Below are 23,311 nucleotides of genomic sequence, written 5' to 3'. Positions count from 1 at the left end.
ATGGTTATATTTCACATATAATACAGGAATTCCTTCTTCTTTGGCTGTGGAATTGAGCTCATAAATTACATTGCAGCTTGGAATGGAAATTCTCCAGATCTGCATGTAAGGGCTAGGCATGGCTTCACCAGACAAGTGTGAAATGATCACTGCTGCTATGTGATGACTCAGGGGAAAAGCTCTTATGGTTTATTACGTTTTCTTCATTGTTCTGTGCTCTAGACTATATATTCGTGAAAGTTACTGTATTGTTCATCTTTTCACTAGGGTGTTTCATGTGTTTTGTGTGTGTCCATGTATATTTTATGTAGGTTATGATGAGACAAGTTACAAGGAAAAGTTGCTGAGAAGTGACAGCTCAGTGGGGCGCACCGCGTCCTGTGCGCCGGCAGGGGGCAGCAGTGTGCGCTGTCAGCTCTGGAGGGAGGGTCTATAGCTGCCAGTAAATCAGACATTTATTACCCACCTGTAAATTCCTCCCGGGGCTCTTCAGTGTCTCTCTCCATTGGGAATGGCCAGCAGTCGGGCGAGCAGGGTCTTGTTATTGGGGAGGGTTGCCTTGTGCCGGTGACCTGGGCAGCAGAAGTTTGCAGGGAGCATGCACTTGCCCTCCCCACCTGCAGCAGAAGTTTGAGTGGGCACCTAGTGCAGCCAAGATGCCTCACAGCATAGAGCCCCTGCTGCAGATCGCCCCCCACTCCCTGGCAGTGGTCCTCAGCCACAGGGGCACCTCAGAGAGGCTCCTACTGGCAGATGACAAGCTCCAGAGGCACCATGTGGGGTATGAGATCTTTGCCGACTTCAAAGCAGAGAACATGCAGCATTTCTGGAACAAGAAGGTGACTGCTGCCATCTCTGAGACCTTCTTCCTGGGCTGGATAGATGAACATGTCCTGCTCATCCAGGGCAAGGAGGAGCACCTGGGGGTCCTGAGGGAAGGCTGGGTTAGGAGGTCTCTGAAGCCCCCTCCTGGCTTTGATATCAAGTATTTAGGTAAGTCTATGTCCTTTGTATTTAGTGTTGTGGATACTGGATACAATGTCTCACAACATTCCCTGCCCTGTAGAAGGGACATGTGTCTCCAGTCCTGCTCTGTTACGGTGTTTATTTATGGATCACTTGTGTTTGTATTGTATCAATGTCAGTATAAACATCTATGTGCTGTGTACATGTTCTGTGGTCGGGGCCGGGGCACTACAATGCTATTCGGTGGCAGGAGTATGATTGGCATGGAGGGCATTCCTGGAGTCTGCAGACTTCATCAGAAAGTGCAAAGAGTTTTATTTAGGCTGCATGTAGTGGTAATGCCCTACCAGTAGCAATGTTTAATAATTAAATATATATATATGAAAATAAGTAAAAAGCAGCACAAACTGCATGAATTACCCAGGTGCCAGCTCATGATCTAGACAAGATCAATCAAATGAATAAGAAGCAAAAAGAAACAGCCCAAAAGTGACAAAAGTTAAGGTGCTTTATCCATCCAGTGTCCACAGCACCGTTGAGCCATTCTCAAATGTTTCTTTTGCTATATATATATATATCAATCATACTATAGGGTGCGTCAGGTCCAATCAATATATATATATATATAAGCTTGTAAATAAGTGTTTGAATGTGTGGCCATTGAGCTTTCCCACAATCTTTTTCAATTCTCGAAAAACTTGCAGATATTCAATGAAACCGTTCCTACCTTTGATGTGGATTTCAATGAGTTGACTGATTAACCAATAGTTCTACTGCCTCTGGTGTCTATGACCTCCCCTTTATGTTTTTGTTGTCACAGCATTGGCTGAGAATTCTAAGAGTAGAGTATCTATAGTAAGTATACTCGTCTAACTTGAGGACCATCATAAAGCCATTCACTTTAGATAAATCCTAATGTGTGATAGGGTAGTGTAGTGGTCTTGGTATAAACTGTGAACCAAGTGGAAGTAGACAACATTTTACTAGGATCCCAACATTTCTATTCCTTACTTTGATTATTGTAAAGAGGACATTGTATGTCAAATATGTGGTGAAAAACAACATATTGAAGGAAATCTACCATTAGAATCAACCAGGGACACTGACACCATGACTGTAGTAATATTCTTATATTTGTTACCCATGGCCTCTTTGCTTCTAAAATTAACTTTTAAAATTATGCTAATGAGCCTGTGGAGCTAGCCTTTACCCTCTGTGAGCTGACATTACAGACTGTTAGGGTACATTCACATGGCCGTCTGGGGGGGTGTATTTTCCAACTGCAAATTTGCGGCCACATATACGTCCCCATAGACGGCAATGGCGGCCCGGCAGCAGCACGGTGCCACACTTGTTCAACGCCATACACGGGGAAAAGATAGAGCATGTTCTATTTTTCCCTGTGTATGCAGCCATGTGCCACTGTTCTCTGGGCATACGGCTGTGTGAATGTACCCTTACACTGTCTCACCCTCCCCCTGCTCCCTCAGCCCTGAGAATACAGCAGGAAGTGCTCAATACAGGAAGCATGGGGTAGAGTAAGAAGTGTAACAGTCTGTAAAGCCAGATCAGAGAGGCAAGGGTAGCCCCTCAGACTCATTAGCATAATTTCAAAAGTCGATTTTAGAAGGAAGGAGGCCATGGATAACACAAATAATGGTGCCTGGATCTATGAGTCAGTGTCCCTGGTTTATCTTGATGAATTTTGATGGTAGATTTCCTTTTAAATGATTGTTTTCATCGGAAAAATATACTGCAGATTCAGCCAAATTCAGTGTATAGTTGCAACAGGGGGATGAGCCCTCCTGGGCAGGGTCCTCCTTCTACTTATATTATTATATTATATTAATGTAGTTTTGCGGTTTCTTGCACATGTTTCAAGAAAGTAACTCAAGAAAATATGACAAAACTAGGATGACAATAAGACTACAAAGACGGATGGTCAAGGCCCAAAGTGAAAGAAGTTGCAGGAGTGGCACAGTGGTAATCTGGATCAAGATCCGTGTGGGTGTAGGCTTTAGGGAATCTGGCTCAAAAAACCCTTACGTTCAGAAATCCAACAACAGGGAAGCAGCACTCCAAATTGAATAGTGGTATTTATTTCACCAGTGGAAAAGATACAACGTTTCAGCTAACTCTATGTAGCTACATAGAGTTAGCTGAAACGTTGTATCTTTTCCACTGGTGAAATAAATACCACTATTCAATTTGGAGTGCTGCTTCCCTGTTGTTGGAAGACGGATGGTCGGATACCACTAGAACTGAGATATCAAACTCTGATCAAAATTGTTTTGACACTTGGGTGGAGAACTTACAGTCAGGTGGATTTTGAACAATAAAACAACTACAGGTCCTTATGGTCTGTGATTTAGTGTCCCAAATTGCCCTATTTGAGATTTGTCTGTGGGCACCTCGTTTTTATTGTACATGGACCGTACATACAGTTTTGGCGTGGTGAAGCCTCGGTGTACTACACCGGCTTCACTTGCAGCTTTGTACAGGTGCTAAACGCTCAGAAACGAGGCGCGTATTTTTTAATGCAGTCAAGGACACTTAGGACATTTAGGACACTTGTGCTTTTAAATCACGAATTCTGTTTTGAGCACCAAGTATCTATTCATACCCTATATTATATACTTTAGCTCATAAATAAAAGTTAAGTTTTAATCGCCACTCCTTATTGTCAGGATATGGGCTCCTTTGTGCCGCCCTAGGGCGGTTTTTGTATCTCTTTCCAGTAACAAACCCTGCCTGACAATTGGTCCAATTCCTTTTAGTAAAATAAGGTTCACATAGGGCACCAAACCATAAGGACCTCTGATTGGTTTAGTGTCCCAAATTTATCTGATAGGTTCCCTTTAAAGACTGGTGAGATCCACTGCAAACTCATAAGAGAAAATTGACATACAGGATATTACACAATTTGAAGCAGTTTCTTTTCACGCAGAATTAGGCTGCATTCACACGGACATGTATTTCTCCAGTCCTGTATCTACAGGCTGTATTTCTGTATAAATACGTGACGTTTTTCATCCGTATGCAGCACGTATTTAACCCGTATTTTATACATGCCCATAGACTTTTAGGGCATACAGAACTGAAATACGGGAGAAAATAGGACATGCTCTATATTTTTATATGGCCAGTATACGGTACGTACACTCCAGTGTCAAAAACGGCAATATAAATGGTTGAACGTATTGTCCATTGAAATGAATGTGGCCGTATGTAACCTGTAAAAAAAACGGTACGTATACGGCCGTTTTTATACGTCCGTGTGAATGTAGCCTTATTCTGTAGTGCGTGTATGGATAACTTTGACATTGATGTTATATTCCGCTCCAATAGAATTCTGGAAATCTGTTTTGGATCTGTTGGTCTGGACTTGGTAACTATTATTAGGCAGATTTGTAGTGCTGCTCTGGTTCACTGTAGACTTTCTCAGTATCTGTTTCCAGTGGATTGAACATGTCCTTTATACATTGATTGTTCTGGCTCTGACACCAATGTACTAAATTATTGTATGAACAAGTCTTATCCTCCTTACAAAGCCGTCACTGTTAGGCGTCCATCCCTGCTTGTGCTTGCTTCATACTTGGATGTTAATGGGACAGTATTAAAGCAGATATTAGATTTCATGACCCTGCTGATATAGGAAGATTATGTTTGCACAGTCTATGTAAATCATGTCCTCCTTTTGTACTGTACAAATGACTCAGCCATAGACCCCATGTGCTGTGGATTCAGTTTCACAGGATTAGGGATCAGGTTGTTCTTCCTGCGCCCTGAGGGTCCTGTGGCATCAGCCATGTTTGTGAGTTCTGTATGTGGCTGGGAAATAGCAGATAAATGTAGAATGTATTTGCAGTTTTTGTATTTGGTGATGTGGAGTTTGAGCTCTCCATCCGCACTCTTTACCATAATAAGTGCTAGTAAACCTGTCAAATGGACCTGTCATTGTAAAGCATGCTGTGAAATGCATGAAATGCGATAGCCCCAGCCATACATACCGTATCTAAACTAGTTTCACCATCTTTTCAGAGTCAGAAAAGTTTCTGGAAAGTGTATTGTTCTCTGTATTTTCACTTCGCTTTGTTGGTTTAAGCATTAACTTTTCTTTCTTCAGTGGTTTGGATGGAATCATGAAAACAAAGGAATAATTGTATTAAAATACATCCTATCTGTTGAGGAATATTACATCAATGTGGATTAGTGACTGTGAACTTTAGTTGATGGATGTTTTATAAATGTTAAGAACCGTAATCAAGCCCTAAACATGAACATGGTCTTTCCATATCTGTGGCGGGCTCAGATGACCAGGACTAAGGAGATAGACAGGTGCTATGTTATTTCCAAACACAGGTGTGCCTATATTACACAGTAATGTCACAGGGTGAAGATACAGTACAGAGATTGTACAGTGATGTCACATTAAAGAAATATTGTCCACAGTGATGTCACAGTACTGGACACAGCTAAATCACAGCATAGATATATTACATACAGTAATGTCACAGTACAGGGACAAAACATACTCCAATGGCACAGAGCAGGGATTATACACACAGTGATGTCACAGTACAGGGATAATACACACAGTGATGTCACAGAGCAGGGATAGTACAAACAGTGATGTCACAGTACAGGGACAAAACATACTCCAATGGCACAGAGCAGGGATAACACACACAGTGATGTCACAGTACAGGGATAATACACACAGTGATGTCACAGTACAGGGATAATACACACAGTGATGTCACAGTACAGGGATAATACACACAGTGATGTCACAGTACAGGGATAATACACACAGTGATGTCACAGTACAGGGATAATACACTCAGTGATGTCACAGTGCAGGGATAATACACACAGTGATGTCACAGTACAGGGATAATACACTCAGTGATGTCACAGTGCAGGGATAATACACACAGTAATGTCACAGTGCAGGGATAATACACACAGTGATGTCAAAGTACAGGGATAATACACACAGTGATGTCTCAGTACAGAGATAATACACACAGTGATGTCACAGAGCAGGGATAGTACACACAGTGATGTCACAGTACAGGGATAGTACACACAGTGAGATCTCAGTATCGGGATAATACACACAGTGATGTCACAGTACAGGGATAATACACACAGTGATGTCACAGTACAGGGATAATACACATAGTGATGTCACAGTGAAAGTATAATACACACAGCAATGTCACAGAGCAAGGATAATGCACACAGTGATATAAAAAAATGTACATATCACAAGAAATAAAAGTCATAATGATATCACCATTCCTTTATAGTGCAAATAATTTTGTCAGCATACAGATATTATGCTTCAAGCACACAGGCAGGTGGAGAAGGGAGGCGGGTCAGCAATCCTAGTAGGAAGCGGAGCAGATGCTCCACAAATCAGGTCCAGCTTGGTCATAGTGTGGTGAGATCAGGTGATCGGTGTAATAGACCACTATGGTCCACTACGCCTCTTTTGGTAAATCGACAGAAAAACTGCACCTAGTTGAGTTTGCATTACTTTTGATACATGTGGGTCAATGTGAATAGACACATAAATGACCTCTGTTTTTGTTTTGTTTTTTGTCTGCATGAAAAAATTCAGTGGGAAAATAAAAATATTTATTATATTGTTGCTTGTTGTTTTGGGCTTGGTTCTGAATAATGAACCCAGGGATTATCTCCGCTTTATATTGTGTGACTACAGCCCTGACAGTTTAATTGTCTATGATCATTGTATTACTGTGATGGAATGTGCATCTTACGTCATGTAGATCAAATCCTAACAAAAGATCCCAACTCCTTGTCATCCTTATACAGACACCTCACTAGGTGCTTCACAGATGCTATCAACACACCATAGCTTGACAAGTCGGTGCTAGTAAGTTCTGTCCTGCCATTCATTTATGTATCTCCATGTACAATTCTTACTTAGAAGACTCATCATTGCAATTTTTTGTTACTTTTATGCTTCTTTTGCAATAGGATTGTGCAACGGGTTCAGCACCAGTGAATGGCATAGACATAACCTAGTTCTCAATGAAAATACCGTACTGGTCCCCCCTACTATTATGTATTATGTCTTATAATACTGGTTTCCTTAGGCCTGCAGCACACGTGGCGTTTTGCACCCGTTTTTTGGGCCTTTATTAAGCAGTCCCTTAAAAACTCACACGTTTTTGACCAGTTTTAATTAAGATAATTGGTAAAACCAATTTCAAAAAACGCATGCGTTTTTAACGGACTGCTTAAAAACAGCCCAAAAAACGGGTTCAAAACGCCTTGTGTGCCGCCAGCACAACTCTTTGCCCTCTATTGTAAAGATATGTTAGGTGCATTTTTTGATCTGTCCTCATAATGAAGGGCTAGAGCATATACCCCTGTAGTCCCATCCAGGTCAATATCTGCAAAAGAGTTTGTAAGTTCTCTCCGTGTTTGCGTTGGTTTCCTCCGGGTTCTCCGTTTTCCTCCTACACTCCAGAAACATACTGGTAGGTTGATTAGATTGTGAGCCCCATTGGGGACAGGGACTGATTCGGCAAGCTCTGCGTAATCTGAGTGCGCTATATAAATAAAGGAATTATTATTTTTATACATATACAGAGGAATACGTAATTTTCAAAGTGTGAGGAAGAGCGAATATGCCGATGTCTAGGGTGTTTATCTATCTTTTATGAACAGTGACATCACTGACAACAACCCAGAGTGTATGCACAGTGGAGACTGGAGGAGGAGGACATGCATTGCATCCGTCCTACTTAAGCTCCGGTGGCCTCTGCTAAGCAAATGCATCACTCAGCAGGAGGGAGCAGGGTTTAAAGATGTATGTTGCGGCCTCTTTCCATCCTGTATTGCCCACAGTATATGATGCATAAATGGAGACATACAGCACATATGTCTTGAGTATACACTGAAGTTACCAAAAAAAAAATACATATGAATGTAGCCTTACAGAGACCACATCTGTGTGCAGATATCCACAACCCGTTAAGATGCAGATGGGATCAGCCTGGCGTGGCAGAAATGACCCCATATCAATAGCAGGTGTATGGATGAGACCATATGATCGTATGTCGGGATAAAGGCGGATGAAAACTCCAAATTGATGAAATCCAAATTGAAATGTAAATTTGTCAGAGAACGGTAATTCTGGTTTCTCCACAAAGTACAAGTCCCATGACTGGAAATATCCACCCTGTAAAACACTTAAAACGTCGTAAATAGGCTGTCATGACATTATTAGAGCAATAGCTTTGCCCAAGCCTACATTTATCTTTTTCTTATTAATAGCCGGTTTTCCATGCAATAAACAGTCATAAATGCAGATAATAGCTACTTGTTTCTGTCAGTTCAGTGAAAGTTTGGTAACTATGATGACTTTGGCCTTGTTATCCCAAGAACATGATGAAGTAGCCTCTGGTGGATGTAACCTGCAATGGCCAACTCTATCTGCACCCCAAAAGTTTGCTCTGGGGTCTAATTTCTAGTGATGTCCTTGAACATGACATTGTAAAATACAACCTTCTACACACTACTAGCTTTGTTGATGCAAAGTTGTGGATACTGTCAGCAGTCTAGTACATTTTTTTGGATGTATGGTTTGGCAATAGATTACACACTCATTGCATAGCGGATTCAGCACTCGTTCATGTGCAGGTAACTTAAAGGGAACCTGTGACCACGTTTTCACAAATACAGCTAGTGGTAGGTTTCCATAGAGCCCTAGTAACTAACTGACATTATTTTAGCTAAAATTTGTTTCCCTTATATCTCCCATAAATCAACTTTATCTTGTATTACCTGGCATCAGAGAAAGCTTGTCCTACTCAAATGACCCCTCCTATCTACACCTTCCCATTTCCCATGCTTCTTCTCAGCATGTCATGTGATCAAGGTAACAGCATCACAGGTCCTAGGCCTACTAACATTAGCAAACTGCACACTATGCATATATCTGATCACATGGCATTATCATGGCATGATTGCAGCACACTGTCGACTTCTACTCCTCCCCATCCTCCATGCAGACTGCTGTGATTTCATGTGATCAGATATATATATGAGGTAGACTGTGCAAATATAACAGGACCCTAGATGATTTCACCCTGGTCACATGACTTGAAGTGGCCAATGATGTAACAGAGCTATAACTCAATGTTTCATATAGCAGCAATTCGGTAATACCGAGACTTGCCAATCAGGAACTAGGAGGCAGAGCAGTGCATATGCAGGGCTTCACTGGACTTAAGTAGTGAAATTGCACTCATGTCAGGTGAGTTGCATATAAGTTTATGATATAAGTGTACATTTTTTAACATTACAGCCATGAAATGGGACCATTTAGGGATAAGGGCAATGCTTTTTAATCATAGTTTTTAATGGATTATTAGAAACTCTAGCTTTAAAGGACATCCACCATCAGATATACTGATGGGAGACTCCTATAACTCACCAGTCTGCCATCTTCTCCCCTTTATACATTTTTTTTATTACTTTGTAAAGTATTCTTATATCATTCAGACTGCCAGGTGACGTCACTGGCATTCTGAACGATATCAGAGTGGGACCAAATACAATTAAAATATACAAGGCATGAATAAATTATCATCCCTTAAAGCAAGGAGGCGCTCAGGTGACGTAAGCCTGAGCACCTCCGGCTCATTAGCATATAGAATGTAAGTGTATATTTCCGCAATAAGAATACTCTATAAAGTAATAAAAGACGTTTTATAAAGAGAAGATGGCAGACCGGTGAGTTATAGGCGTCTTCCATCAGTATATCTGATGGTAAATATCCTTTAAGCACTTATGTTGTGTCCTGACTCTTGCAGTTGTTATGTCTCGTGTACAGACACCTACATGGATACATGAGTTTTACTACTGGCTGTCTATGTAGGGGATACTTTAACCAGACAAGTGGTTCCGGATGAAAACAAGTCAGAGACCTACAACACAACAGGAGGTTTAGTCCTGTACATGTTCCTCATGGTGATATGGAGAGATAAGCTTGTTTCATCTGTGTGCTGTTATGCGGGTGACTGAAATGTCAGGAATGAAGTCTAATGGCTGCAGGACAGTTAGCGGACAATTGTCTGAGACATTTCTCTTCTTGCATTGAAATGTTTTGTCATGTCTCCAAAATCTTTGATTTTAGGCTATAGTTCATCATTTTAGTAATCAGAGTCAAAGGGTCACATGTATGAAACTTTTGGCTTTTTCTTTAATTTTTGAGACCTTTCATGGTGCTTGCTCTGATTTGCAAAACCCTTCAAAGTTCATCAATATCTAGTTTTTTTTTAAAGCGTTCCCTAAATTTTGACCTGAATCCTGATGTAAAACTTTTTTAAAAGTTGCAAATTTTGGTGCAAAGCTACGGCTGCCCCTGACCAGATGTAGATATAGTTTAGAACTGATTGTGGCTTTTTGGGACTTTTTGTAAGTTTTGTTTTAAAAAGTTGCAAATTCCCTAAAGACCCTGTACCAATAAGGAAAAAATGCTAAGATACATCTGACCAGCAGAGAAGCCAAGAAAAGACCCAAAAAACAAGAAGGACAAAGTCGGATTTATGATATGTGTGCCCCAAAGTGTTCTTTTTTTGCTGCCTTTTATAACATGTGGAAAACACTGCCCGTAGATGTTACTAATGTTTTGGTTATTAAATCAGATTTTCATATTAAAGAACATATAAAGGGAACCTATCAGCATAAATTTATCTACTACACCACTACTAGTATGTTGTCAAGCAGATTAATACCTTACACATCAAGTCTATATGGTCTCATGTGGTGGCATCATCGAGAAAATTAACTTTAAAGTAAGATGTAAATTGGATGGATAAAGTCATGGAGTAGAGATTTTATCGCTGAAGTCAAGCTCTCCCTCCCTCAGAATGTCCCCTTATCTGTAATTGACATTCAGCATCACTAGCCGACTCTCCTGAAGTCTGATGCATAATGTCAATCACAATGAAAGGAAGTTGTTCTGAGATGCAGAAGTCTTAACTTCAGTTCTAAATTCTCAACTTCTATGACTTTATTTACATCATCACTGGATGATGCCACCACACTGGAAAAACCATGATCTGGAAGGTGTTCATCTGTCTCCATGTTGTACCACACTTAACTACTAGTCACCTCAGGTAGGGTATGAAGTATCCTTTCTAAAATTCCCACTTTTATGGGAAATCTTGCCCTTTTACCTATAAAAAAAATCTGCCCCAAATTAAGGGAAATTTGACTCTTTTCTCCTCATTTTCATATGAGACGCGTCTAGTTTAGTGGTTGCAGGGGTAGTGTCACTTTAGAAACACATATCTTCTGTTATAAAACAAGCCTTTTTCATATTAAAGATATGGATCTCAACTTTCATATCTCTTAGATTACATCAGGGTAATGGCTTTTTGATCTACAGAACCAGAAATACAGCTAGCTAAAGACATAGTTGTAAATGTAAGGTTCAGATAAAGATGAAGTTCCTGCCTATTTTATAACTGCCTGTATGTCCAGGTTTGTTGCTCAGAGAAAGCTTGGATCTTAAATGATGAGTTCCTTAACTTTAATTTGACACAGTAAAGCATGTTTCTAGGTGCTATAGAACCAAAGATGGAATCTTGAAAATGTGAAAATGGGATGACAAGAGTTATATTTTTTATAGGTAAATGGTTGAGATTTCACATCAAAGAAGAAATTCTAGAAAGTAAATTTCATCCCCTACTATCACCATTGTTGATAAATAGTTGCACTACCTGCAATACTTTTTAATGGATTAAGCTCTTAAAAATGTGTGACATCTATACTCGCGGGCTGAGCCCTCTCCAAACACTCACCAGTAACAGCTGTGATGGCGCCGTCGTCATGGCCTCTTTGTAAGATCCTAGGCTGTGTAGCATCTGATCATTTGTTACAATGTGACAGTGGCAGACTGTAATGCATGATCAATAAAATCCCCGTATACTGTCATATTTTAGAATGGCAGTATATGGTAGGATTAATCAGACAACCTTTGGTTAAAGTACCCTAAGGGGCCGGAACTGATGGAACTGATAAATATAAATAAACAGTAAAAATCATAAACATGTTAGATTTTAGGATGCAGCAATACCTATCAAAATATAATAAGGGTTATTCCCTATGTTTAATGCCGTAACAAAAAAAAGTGCCCAAAGATGAAAATGCCACTTTTTCACAATTTTGCAATACATACAATTTGTAATAAAACGTGATCAAAAGGCCATGCAGTCTTCAAAATGGTATGACTGAAAATGTAATCTCATCTCTCCAAAACTGACACCACACACAGCTCCATACACTGAAGCATGAAAAAAGTACAGGTACAGGTTTTAATTTTTGTAAATGTATGAAAACATAATAAAACCTATGTAAATTTGATATACTCATGACCGCTCCGACCCAACGAAGACATGTCATTTGGGGTGTACAGTGGAATCTAAGCCCACAAGAATATGACACAAATATAGTTTTATTACCAATTACTGTATACTGCATTTGGAATTTTTTTTCCCACTTCCCAGTACATGGCATGGGATATTAAATACCATATGAATTGTAATTTGTTATGAAGAATGCAATCCCTCACACAGCTCTTTACATGGGAGTGACATGAAAACTCAAAAACTAAAAAAGGGTCTGGTCGTTAAGGTGTTATTGTGCACGGCAAACATTTTAATGGATGTGCGACTGATCCTTTAAAGAGTAATGTGCGAGTCAGAACCATTTTTAAAAAATTTCTTTATTAAACCTTTACAAATACATCAGAGAGAAAAAAAAACAAGAATATGATTTATACTTCAATTATAAGGCATGAGATCGATAACTCTAGATTTCCTTTCAATACACATATCCAAATTTTTAACATAGAATAGGTACCCATTAATTATTTCAAATACCATTATCATACATATTCCTACCAATAATCCAGATAATATCTACCCCTGCCCAGACCCCCCCCCCCCACCCTACCTCAATAAGAGAGGGGAAAAAAAGGAGGAAGGGACTTCATATCTTTCAAATCTCTTCATCAACCATAGTCAGAACCTTTTTGAACGGATCACTCATAGACTGCAGCCACTGCAGGTCCTATAGTCTCACCTTCCGATAGTTGGGGTGTCATTGGATTATGTGTTCAGGGTTGGAGCTGCTGTAGTGATTGTATAGAGGTGTGTGTCGCCAAAGCTCTGACAAGGTGCTGTGACCAGCATATAAATGCCATATAAAATTGTAATAGCACATTGTAGTTGGCTGTACACTGAGAATTTGACTCAGATCACCCATAAACCTGGTCTACAAAATGATTGTCCCACGAGGTGAGTGCTTAAATATTGATCATCCTTTATTAAGTCTATTTGCTGCACATTTAAGTGCTTTCCAAGTTAATATGTAACTTTTTGAGAACTTTCTTCTGCAGTTTTTCAATTCTGAAGCATCTTCCTACAATGGCCTATTTTACTTTAGGTGGAGTTTTACCTATTCCTGATTTTATACTACAGTCCAGTAGGATATTATTCTTGAGTGAATTGTGAAATCTCTAGCACTGGATATGTCCCTGTGTTTATCTTTGCAAAGAAAAAGAAGAGAAATTACAACTCTTATTTTTCAAAGAGCCCATGAAACAATGAATATGATTGGTTGACATGGCCTATTTTTTTCAGTTTTTTTGGAAAATGAGTTGTAAAAGGATAGATGCATACATATAAATGATTGGTTAATGCTTGTAGGTAATGGAAAGAACAATAGCATTATTCTTAAAGAGAACCTACCATACAAATTAACCCACCCAAGCATTGCCTTTATCCGTAAATGGTTCCTTTCTATGGCTGCAATGTTAATAACAAAATCAGATTGTATACTTATATGCAACTCCCCTCATGTGAGTCCAATGATAGTAATGGGCTCAGGTGTATGCAGATATATAACTGCACTACCCCGGCTTTCTACAAACATGCTGCTGGTATGGAACTAGTACTTAGGGACCCTCTGCCAATATTCAATTGCCGACATATGCTTTCTTTCACCTTCAGGGGCAGTAGGAAGTTGTACACAATCCCTTGCTGGATAATTGAGAGAGAGAGAGACTGATAGTGGCTGTGACTCAGTGCTGCTACATTATTAACCACTCCCTCAGAAAAGTGGGGGCCGAGAGAGACCCGGCTATGTGAAGAGAAATTAAAGGAAACCTACCACTTGTAGTGGCAGGTTTCCGATGGCAATACTGGGCACCAGCTCAGGGTGAGCTGGTGCCGGAGCTTATTTTAGTTAGTGTTTTAAACCGCGGTATCGCGGTTTAAAACACTTTTTAAACGTTATAGCCGGCGCAGGCAGGTACGCGCTCGGCGCTTACCATGCGCGCGGCTACATAGGAAGTGAATGAGAGCCGCGTGCACGGTAAGCGCCGAGCGCGTACCTGCCTGCGCCGGCTATAACGTTTAAAAAGTGTTTTAAACCGCGATACCGGTGCCCGGTATTTCCATCGGAAACCTGCCACTTCAAGTGGTAGGTTTCCTTTAAGCTCATGCTCCGGAATTGTCTTCAGAGAGTCACCTGAGAGTCACATTCATGAGGGGGATGGGGCTAGCATTGTCGGCTTCAGTGAGGAGGTGGGGCAGGGCAGCCATCAGGAAATTCGGGGCCCCATACAGCAAAAGTGTCTGGGCCCCAACACACCCCAAAACCGAACAAGCCTCCTGCCCCCCGCAGTGACCTTTCACAAACAGGGTTTGAGGCCTGTTGCTACGACAAGGCACACTCTTCTGGTAGATTGCCAATAGGAGTCATACTATTGAACGTCACGTGCAATTTTTCACATTTTCATAAAAAAAGCTAAATCCTGCTATTGAGGGACCTGCTCAGGTTTCAAGTCACTTTGAGAGGCCTAAATAAAGTAAAACCCCATAAATTACTCCATTATAGAAACTACACCCCTCAACGTACGTAAAACAACTTTTATGAAGTTTGTTAACCCTTTAATTGGTTTACAGGGGTTAAAACAAAATCGGATGCAATTTCGAAATTACATTTTATTTGGCTAAATTAATGTGTTTTTCATAAAATGTACAAATTCTCAGTGGATAAAATTCCAAAACGCTCCTCAAAATTTGATCCCCCATCTCTCCCGCGTATAACAATACCCCATATGTGGTGGTAACCTGCTGTATGGGCACACGCCAGGGCATTGAGGGGGAGCTGCGCCATTCAGAGCAGATTATGCATTGTCACTTTTTATTGGCTATACAATCTTTATTTTTTTGGCAATTTGGACATTTAAGGGCTTATTTTTTGCGACATGAGATGCACTTTACAAATACTTCATTTAAGTGGGTCTATAGCTTTTCGATGAGATTTTATTAACTCTTTAATGTATGGAGGAAAAGAAAATTGTCAATTTGGGGTTTCTTTTTTTTGTATATTTTGGGGGTCGTACACCATACACTAAAAATACTATAATATTTTCATTCTATAGATCACTACGATTACGGTGATACCTCATTTATATAGTTTTTCATTTATTTTTACAATTTTACTGGAGAAAAACTAATACAGAGGAAATCTTATTTGTTTCTGCATCGCCATCTTTTCGGGAACTTAACCTTAATATTTTTTGGTTGACAGAGCTAGTTTAGGGCTTATTTTTTACGTGTTGAGTTGTTCTTTCAATTGGTACCATTTTGGGGCACATAACTTTTTTTGATCACTTTTTAGAACATTTTTGTAAAGGGATTTTATGAAAATTTATATTTTTGGCGAGTTTTTCGGGTTTTGTTTTTACGGCGTTCACCGTACGGGTCCAATAATGTTTCTGACTTATTGTACAGATTGTTACGGACGCGGTGATACCAAATATGTGGGGGGTTTTGGTGATTTTCAGGTATTTTTACTTTATTAGATGTGTATAGGGAATGTTTGTGTTTAGGGGACTTTAACTCTATTTAATTAATTATTTTTATTAAAAATTGTGTTTATTCAGTGTTTTTAACTTTTTTTTCTTTACTTTTACAGGTTAGCTTGAACAAGTGATCCACTGATCACTTGTTCAAGCTATTCTTCACCTAATACAGTGTAATACAGATGTATTACACTGTATTATGTGAAACACTGAGCATGCTGCGCATGCTCAGTGTGTCACAGCCGGGTCCTGCCAGGAGGCACGGACCCGGCACCCGGAAGAAGATCGCGCAGCCCCGGGCACCGGCAGTCCCGGGGCTGCGATCAGAGCAGCGGGACCCCCCCGGTAAGCGCCGCGGGGGGGTCCGAATCCTGTTAAATGCCCCTAGCACTCCGCGGTCAGCGCGACCGCGGCGTGTTAGGGGTTAACACCCGCGATCGGAGAAATCTCCGATCGCGGGTGTTAGAGGAGGGTGTCGGCTATAATATATAGCCGACACCCGCAGCTTCTGGCCCCGGCTCCATTCAGGAGCCGGGGCCAGAAGTTTGACGTACTATTACCGCATATTACCCCACCGGCCGGGCCCCCCCCCCCTAGTGTCTTAGAGTCCGGGCCCCATAGGGCAGTACCAGTTGTACTGCCCTATCGGCGGCCCTGAGGTGGGGTATAAAGACTGTATAAAAAAGGTCCCTGCCTCCATCACTGGGACAGAGCACATCATTAATGTGTTCTGTAGATGAATATTGGCTCTAATCCCATGTATCAAAGCATCAGTTTAACATGTTTAAAAACACCTAGAAGGTACTATGTGTGGCTTATGGGGGCGGGGTCGCTGGTGACAGGTTCTCTTCAGTTGGTAATTTTTATGTTGTGTCAGTTAAAATACTAACATTTAGCTTATTTAGAGATTTTTCCCAAGTCTGGGTCCCTAATTTGCAAACAGATTTGGAATTGGAAGCCATTTTTCCCCATTCATTCCAATAATGAACTTAAAGTCAGTCTCCTATGAATGAAAATGGCCAAATACTGGGAAAAATGGCATCGTGAGTTGACAACCGGTAGAATAATTAAAGGGGTTTTCCCACAAAGGCAAGTTAGGCACTATCCACAGGAAATATTTTCAGTATCAATGTCCAAATACCTTATTTTGGTGTTCATAGCCAAATGTCCATTCAAAATTCCAGTAATAGGTAATCTGACTATAAAGTAACACTTTATAGTCATACTGGATTCATCTCTTGATACAAGTCTAATGAATCGACAGGTCTCTTTGCTGATAACGTGACCCTGCCAATACAAAACTTTAAATAATAAAGATGCTTTTGCATGGTTTGGTATCCTGAGACATAGTGCTGTGACAGAGGGGACTGGATCTCTTCAGTACTACCACACTTCATTTTGTGGACATTCCTTCATTTTCAGACACAATATTGTCAATTTGGGCATATTCTGCTCTAAAAAGTGTTTGGTGCTGCCCAATTTAGGGCACAGTTTATGTGGGTCCTAGGATGACTTAAGGGGTGTCATCACTATTAACCCAACGATAAAAGTGGATAGGATTGAAGCTACAGAGAATGTAAAAATTCAATTCATTCTTAAATTATCGTTATTAAATGTATCTGTCTGCTAAAGTAATTTTATTAACATGGACTGTATTTCAGAGAATATAAAAATACTGTATAATCCTTAAAAATTGGAGAAAAGATTGTACTTATAATATATATAATAAGTCTGTGGATCAGCAGTATGGATGGGCTCTGGGAAAAACCTCAGTAGCTTTCTAGGAATAATTAGCATAATATTAAAAGTTGATTTTAGAAGGAAGGAGGCCGTGGCTAAATATAAGAAGATCACCACAGTCCTAGTGCCTGGATCTATGAGTAAGTGTCCCTGGTTCATCGTGATGGATTCTGATGGCAGATTTCCTTTGAAGACTCAGTTTGCACTCCATTTTCTGATGTATTATGAACGTAATTATTTTTTAAAATAATTTTATGAAAACTGTGGGTGTTCTCGCTCTTTGAACTCCACAAGTTGAAACACAAAAAAGGGAATTGTCCATCAATCTCAAAATCACAAATTCATTGCAATCTTCAGAAGTTTACAGCTCGTGCCTGCCACGCCTGTGCCCCACAGGATAACCTTGCCTCAGGTATTCTGAGACCTCATCTACTGCATATCTTAATAAGGAATGTCAGGAAATAGGTTAGGGTGAACCTGGACTTTTACTAATGCGGATCATATTCGTTTTTCCAAACACAACACACATATTGGGAGATACTGTCTCTGTCCATGTACAGGTGCTGTCGGTGCACTTCCTTTTCTTAGGTGGATCCATGTTATAGACTAAAGACTTAGGCTATATTCACACTGCCGTTGCCCGCCCGTGCCGTACCGTAGCGGGCAACGGCAGTGTACGGGGAGAGGAGGAGGAGGTGAGCGCAGCTCACCCCCGCCCCTCTCCATAGGAATTAATGGCGCACGGCGCCGTACTACGGAGAAAGATAGGACAGGTCCTATCTTTTTCCGGGTACGGAGCGGTACGGTGCCGCACGTGTGCTGCACCGTACCGCTCCCGTAGGGCGCCGTGCGCCCATTGACGTGTAAGAAGGACGCATATATCGGCCGTATATACGTCCTCCATACGTCAGTGTGAATGTAGCCTTAGATGGTATTATTTGAAATAATCTCTTAAAGTGAAATTGTGTCAGTTATTTAGCGCCACAAAAGAAAGACTGCAGGCTATTCTTCTTATAAGTTTTTACGATATCCTGACATCAAAGACAAAGCGTTAAAATGTATGATATAAGAAGAAAGGAAATATAACAAAGGTGACATGAGATGATAGTTGCCATTCTGAGCAAAGTCATTGTTTTTTTTCATTAGCCTTGTGTGATAAGAGGAGGATTTAAGATCAAAAACAATATTAACATTTTTGTGAGAGATTTCGTTTTTTTTCTGTCATTTATTTGCAATTTTTTCAAATACAAAATACATATAAAACACATACAAAATAGCTGTAAATTGACACTGACAACATTAATATGTATAAAAATGTAATAATCACATAATCATCTACATTGGTCCCCACCACCACCTTTGCCCACCCTACTGAGAAGAGGGAGAAAAAAAAACATGCGGATGCATTGTAGTTATATAGTCACTATTCCCATATGATGATAATAATAATAATAATTTCCATTGGTACGCTTATCAGCTTGGATTTGTTCATACTGTATAATCTTTACTGATTCTGGCATGTTTGGAGCCTTTCTACCACCCAACTACTTCATAATAAGCACCTTGCCTATTGTCAACAGTTTAATTAGACTGATTCTCTATCACAATTTCCATAGCACATATCATTCCGACAATTGCTGTATTACTTGAGGGGTTCTTAGACAGACCCAGAGCTCTGTTAATCCATTCAAATACATTTATAACATTTAGAAGATTCCCTAATTTTCATCTTGTGCAGCTCTGCAGGTGAATAATAAAGTATATAAAGAATTTAAACTTACATAAGTCTATGGTTTTCATTAATCAACCCTATCTTAGCATCTCTGTAAACCCCCTCCCCCAAAATCAAACCTACCTAGTTTTCCCAACATTCCTGTGACTTATGTTTAACTTCATAAGAATATCCTTTAATCAGGAACCTATATATCCCTTCCACCAAATCCTTTCTTTTCAGTGGTTTTAATAAACTCTATACTGTCAGGCTCCAGAGGTAGTGGACCCCTTGGACCACCGTGGACGATGATGTAAGCCGACACCTGGGACCGGAATCTAAGTGGCACCCGGTTTTCACCAGAGCCTGCCGCAAAGCGGATTGAACTTGTTGTAGCGTAGGACGTTCCACAGGTGCGACCTTGTCCGTGGTTGCAGCTGAGGCGAGGTACAGTAAATTGTAGTCGGGGACAGGCAGGAGGTCAGGACAGCAAGCACAAGATAAGAGGTGGGGACATAGCAATAGGTCAAGGCAGGCAGCAGAGGAGCCTTGTCAGGAACGTACCGGGGTCACAACAGGAAATCACAGTATCAACGCAGGGCATGAGACAAAGCTTTCTCTAAGACACAAGTCACGAATATCCGGCAGGTAGAGGCAGGTTTATATAGATTTCTGGGAAATCAACGGTGCGCTGGCCCTTTAAATTTTCTGAAGCTGGCGTGTTAGTGCCCTAGGAGATAGGGACGCAGGGACTGGTAAGAAGCGCGGGTGCCACTCCAGTGTGTACAGAGGGCCACGGGTGAGCCCACGATCCAAGATATGGGTCGCGGGAGCACCCGTGATATAAACATTAGGGTGATTCTGCTTTTAAACTTCTATGAAGACCTATTGCTTTTATAGCGTGTGCCAATTATGAATATTTCAAAAAATCCCCACCTCCCCATGAAAATGTTGATTTCAATAGCGTGAAACCTATCACCTTCCCGTTTTCAACTACTTGTGTAAAGAAACAAATACCTTTCTTTTCCAAAAAATTGGGTCCGCTAAGCTCCCAAACTCTGCAAAGTCCGGATTATTAGTAGAGTGTCTTTTGTAATACTGTTAATATGTAACATCTTCTTTGTCTCCTTCCCACTCTTACACACTACCCACATAATTACTCCGTTCTACCCCACTTTGTGATCCGTCCCTCTTACAAAAATTGATATTAAGTGATTGCCATCCCCTAACAATAACTTCACTGATTCTATTTTATCCTTCCATCCTACTATTCTAGAAATCTGACCTATCAAAAAGGAAGGGCAACCCCATTCCTCCCTCTACAATAGGCCAATACCAGTACCTCAGTCTAATTTTAGTTCATGTAAATACAGTACTATTTTACGATTTTGATCTTTCATTGTCTATTCTGTGAGTGATGGAGGTCTCCTACATACAACAAGCTTTAGTATTCATGTCACTGATCGGCCAAGTGTTAACCATTGATAAAACGTGCATGTTATTAATGTGGATCACTGCTTATATCTTTTTTACTTTTCCATTTTGACTTGAGTTTTTGGCACAACATCAGTTTTGTTGCATGAGCTCCTGGTGCAGAGTGATTCATTATTATTTATACGACCTTTAATAATGGTACAAAACAAAGGAACCTTCATACTGTTCATTGTTATCTGATATTTTCCAGTTGCGGTGCCAAGTGCTGGTTTAGGAAGTGTGAGGTGACTGTGATTTACCCCTTGAGCTCAAGCCATTGTCCCAATGCCTTATACTGTACATACTACAGGAACTCGGGGAAATTGAAAATGTTATAATAAAAAGCATCTCTTTAGAGAAGTACCGTAAATAGCTTCTTCTTTGGAACCACCTACCATGTTGGATCAGCGTTGTATAGTATTATTTGGGTTATACCTAGTTTTCCTGCATGCAGCATGTATTTATATTTTTATTGGTCCATGATTGACCTCAGATTCCTTGCTGGAAGTATATGATAAAAGGGGTACTGCAGTATTTTTATGATTTCTTTTGTCAATACCAGATTTGCGTCTGACACCTTGTATCCCCATTGTGGTGTTTTCAGTCTTCTGAGCACAGCAGTGTCAATTTTATAGTGGCTGTTCTTGGTATTGCACAAAAATATCTTAGATAAAATTGAGGCGCCTTATTTTCCATTAAAGGAGTTTTCCCACGAACAAAAGTTAGGCCCTATCCCGTGGATGTTATAAGTACGCTTCACATTATACATATACATTGGAGCTTTGTTCTGAAGGCAGCCATACTTTCAGCTAGCTGAATAGCAGTGGATAGTCAACTTTTGGCACCATCTTACCTTCCGAAGAACAAAAGAATTGGGCATTTGAAAAGGCTTCTTATGTAAAGAGCCGGTACCAAACCGCCATTCATTATAGATGGACGCTGATGCCATTTTAAATAGTGGGTTTGGCCAATACGCATCTAATGTTTATGGCATATATTGTTACTGAAGAATTACCGAGACCATAGTGTTAATTAGCATCAAAAATTGTTTTATGTTTGCTATGGATCTTTTTCACCTCTAGTTCTAACAGTGGGTTAATATTTCAGGTCAAAGAAACATTAAACTGGGAAAGACGTGTGAACAATTCCTTTTTCGCTGCCAATAAGTTTGTACTTCTCCGAAAGAAAGAGTCTTGGCAGGACACAAGCACCATTTATTACACTGTGGTAATCGAATGTTACATACTGTCAGTACATGATACATTGTTGGACAACTGGCGTCACACACTGCCATGTAAGCCTTAATGTAAAAAGGCGTTATTATTTATTCATCTCTTGTCGCCTGTACAGCAAAAACAGTACAAAATACAGTCACTCCCCGATCTCGCTTTGTCAGGTATTTACAGAAAATGGTGATTTTACAAAGAGTAAGCATCTGAGACACTAACCAATATTTGGAGTTAAAGGCGTTTTCCCACAAAAGAAAATTCTCACATCTCAATCCCCTAGTGATATTAAAATAAAGATAATAATAATAATAATTCTTTATTTAATATAGCGCCTACAAATTATGCAGCGCTGCACAAAGCATGACAGATTGGTGCCTGTCCCCATGGGGCTCACAATCTAAACAACCTACCAGTATGTTTTGGAGTGTGGGAGGAAACCGGGGGACCCGGAGGAAACCCACGGAAACACAGACATTTTAACCTCTTACTTTACAATGTTACTCAGTTTTATTGCTGTTTTAGCTCCTATCTCCCTCTAGGCTGGTCAGTGCAAAATCCTAGGGCAGGAGCATTTGAGACACTAACCAATATTTAGAGTTAAAGGGGTTTTCCCACGAAAGAAAATTCTCACATCTTAATCCCCTAGTGATGTTAACACAATAAAGATCATTTAACCCCTTACTTTACAATTTTACTCACTTTTATTGCTGTTTAGCTCTATCTCTCTCTAGGCTGGTCAGTGCAAAATCCCAGGGTAGGGGCGGGGCTTCTCTAAGCAGACACATTATTATCCATCTAGTTCTGTGGGGTGACAATGTGGTTACATTATCAGGGTACAGGGTTTATATGCACTTTCATCTGGCTTCTGACATTGTACTAACACACTGACACATAGAGATGAGACAGATCAGAGATGATGAGATGCCTATTGCACACACAGCTCTGCTACATATCACAGATCATGAGATCCATTAGATGCCTATTACACACACAAGTCTGCTACAACTCACTGATTGTAGTTTGCAGCTTCTCTCTCTGCTCACCATGTACTGACGGGAAGTAATCAGTGAGAGTCTCTGAGCTCCGGGCAGGGGGCGTGGCTACATCCACACAGCAGAGACAGACAGACAGAAACCAAGCTCCACAATCTCACACAAAAATCCAAGATGGCCGCAACTTGTCTTTGTGGGAATATCCCTTAAAGGATCATCTGGATAATACTTGGGCCAAGTTTTCCTGTCTGAACTCAGTTTTGTGAAATCAAAGTAT

The 23,311-nt window shown here is 40.4% G+C and overlaps 1 protein-coding gene across 2 annotated transcripts in view; it reads left to right on the top strand.

Annotated features, from left to right (window-relative positions):
- The first annotated feature begins 481 nt into the window (after positions 1-481).
- The window catches only part of STOX2 (storkhead box 2), a 142,066-nt gene continuing 119,236 nt past the window's right edge, over positions 482-23,311 (top strand). For both annotated transcript variants that reach the window (XM_072123144.1, XM_072123160.1), the window contains exon 1: positions 482-993. In XM_072123144.1, the coding sequence (XP_071979245.1) occupies positions 657-993 (337 nt within the window). In that variant the 5' untranslated portion in view covers positions 482-656. The remainder of the gene's footprint in view (positions 994-23,311) is intronic.

The sequence above is a fragment of the Engystomops pustulosus genome, chromosome 1 (genome assembly GCF_040894005.1).
Source record: "Engystomops pustulosus chromosome 1, aEngPut4.maternal, whole genome shotgun sequence".
In the NCBI taxonomy this organism is placed as follows: Eukaryota; Metazoa; Chordata; class Amphibia; order Anura; family Leptodactylidae; genus Engystomops; species Engystomops pustulosus.
The sequence above is the reverse complement of the archived record's forward strand: the minus strand, read 5'-3'. Positions and strand labels throughout refer to the sequence as shown.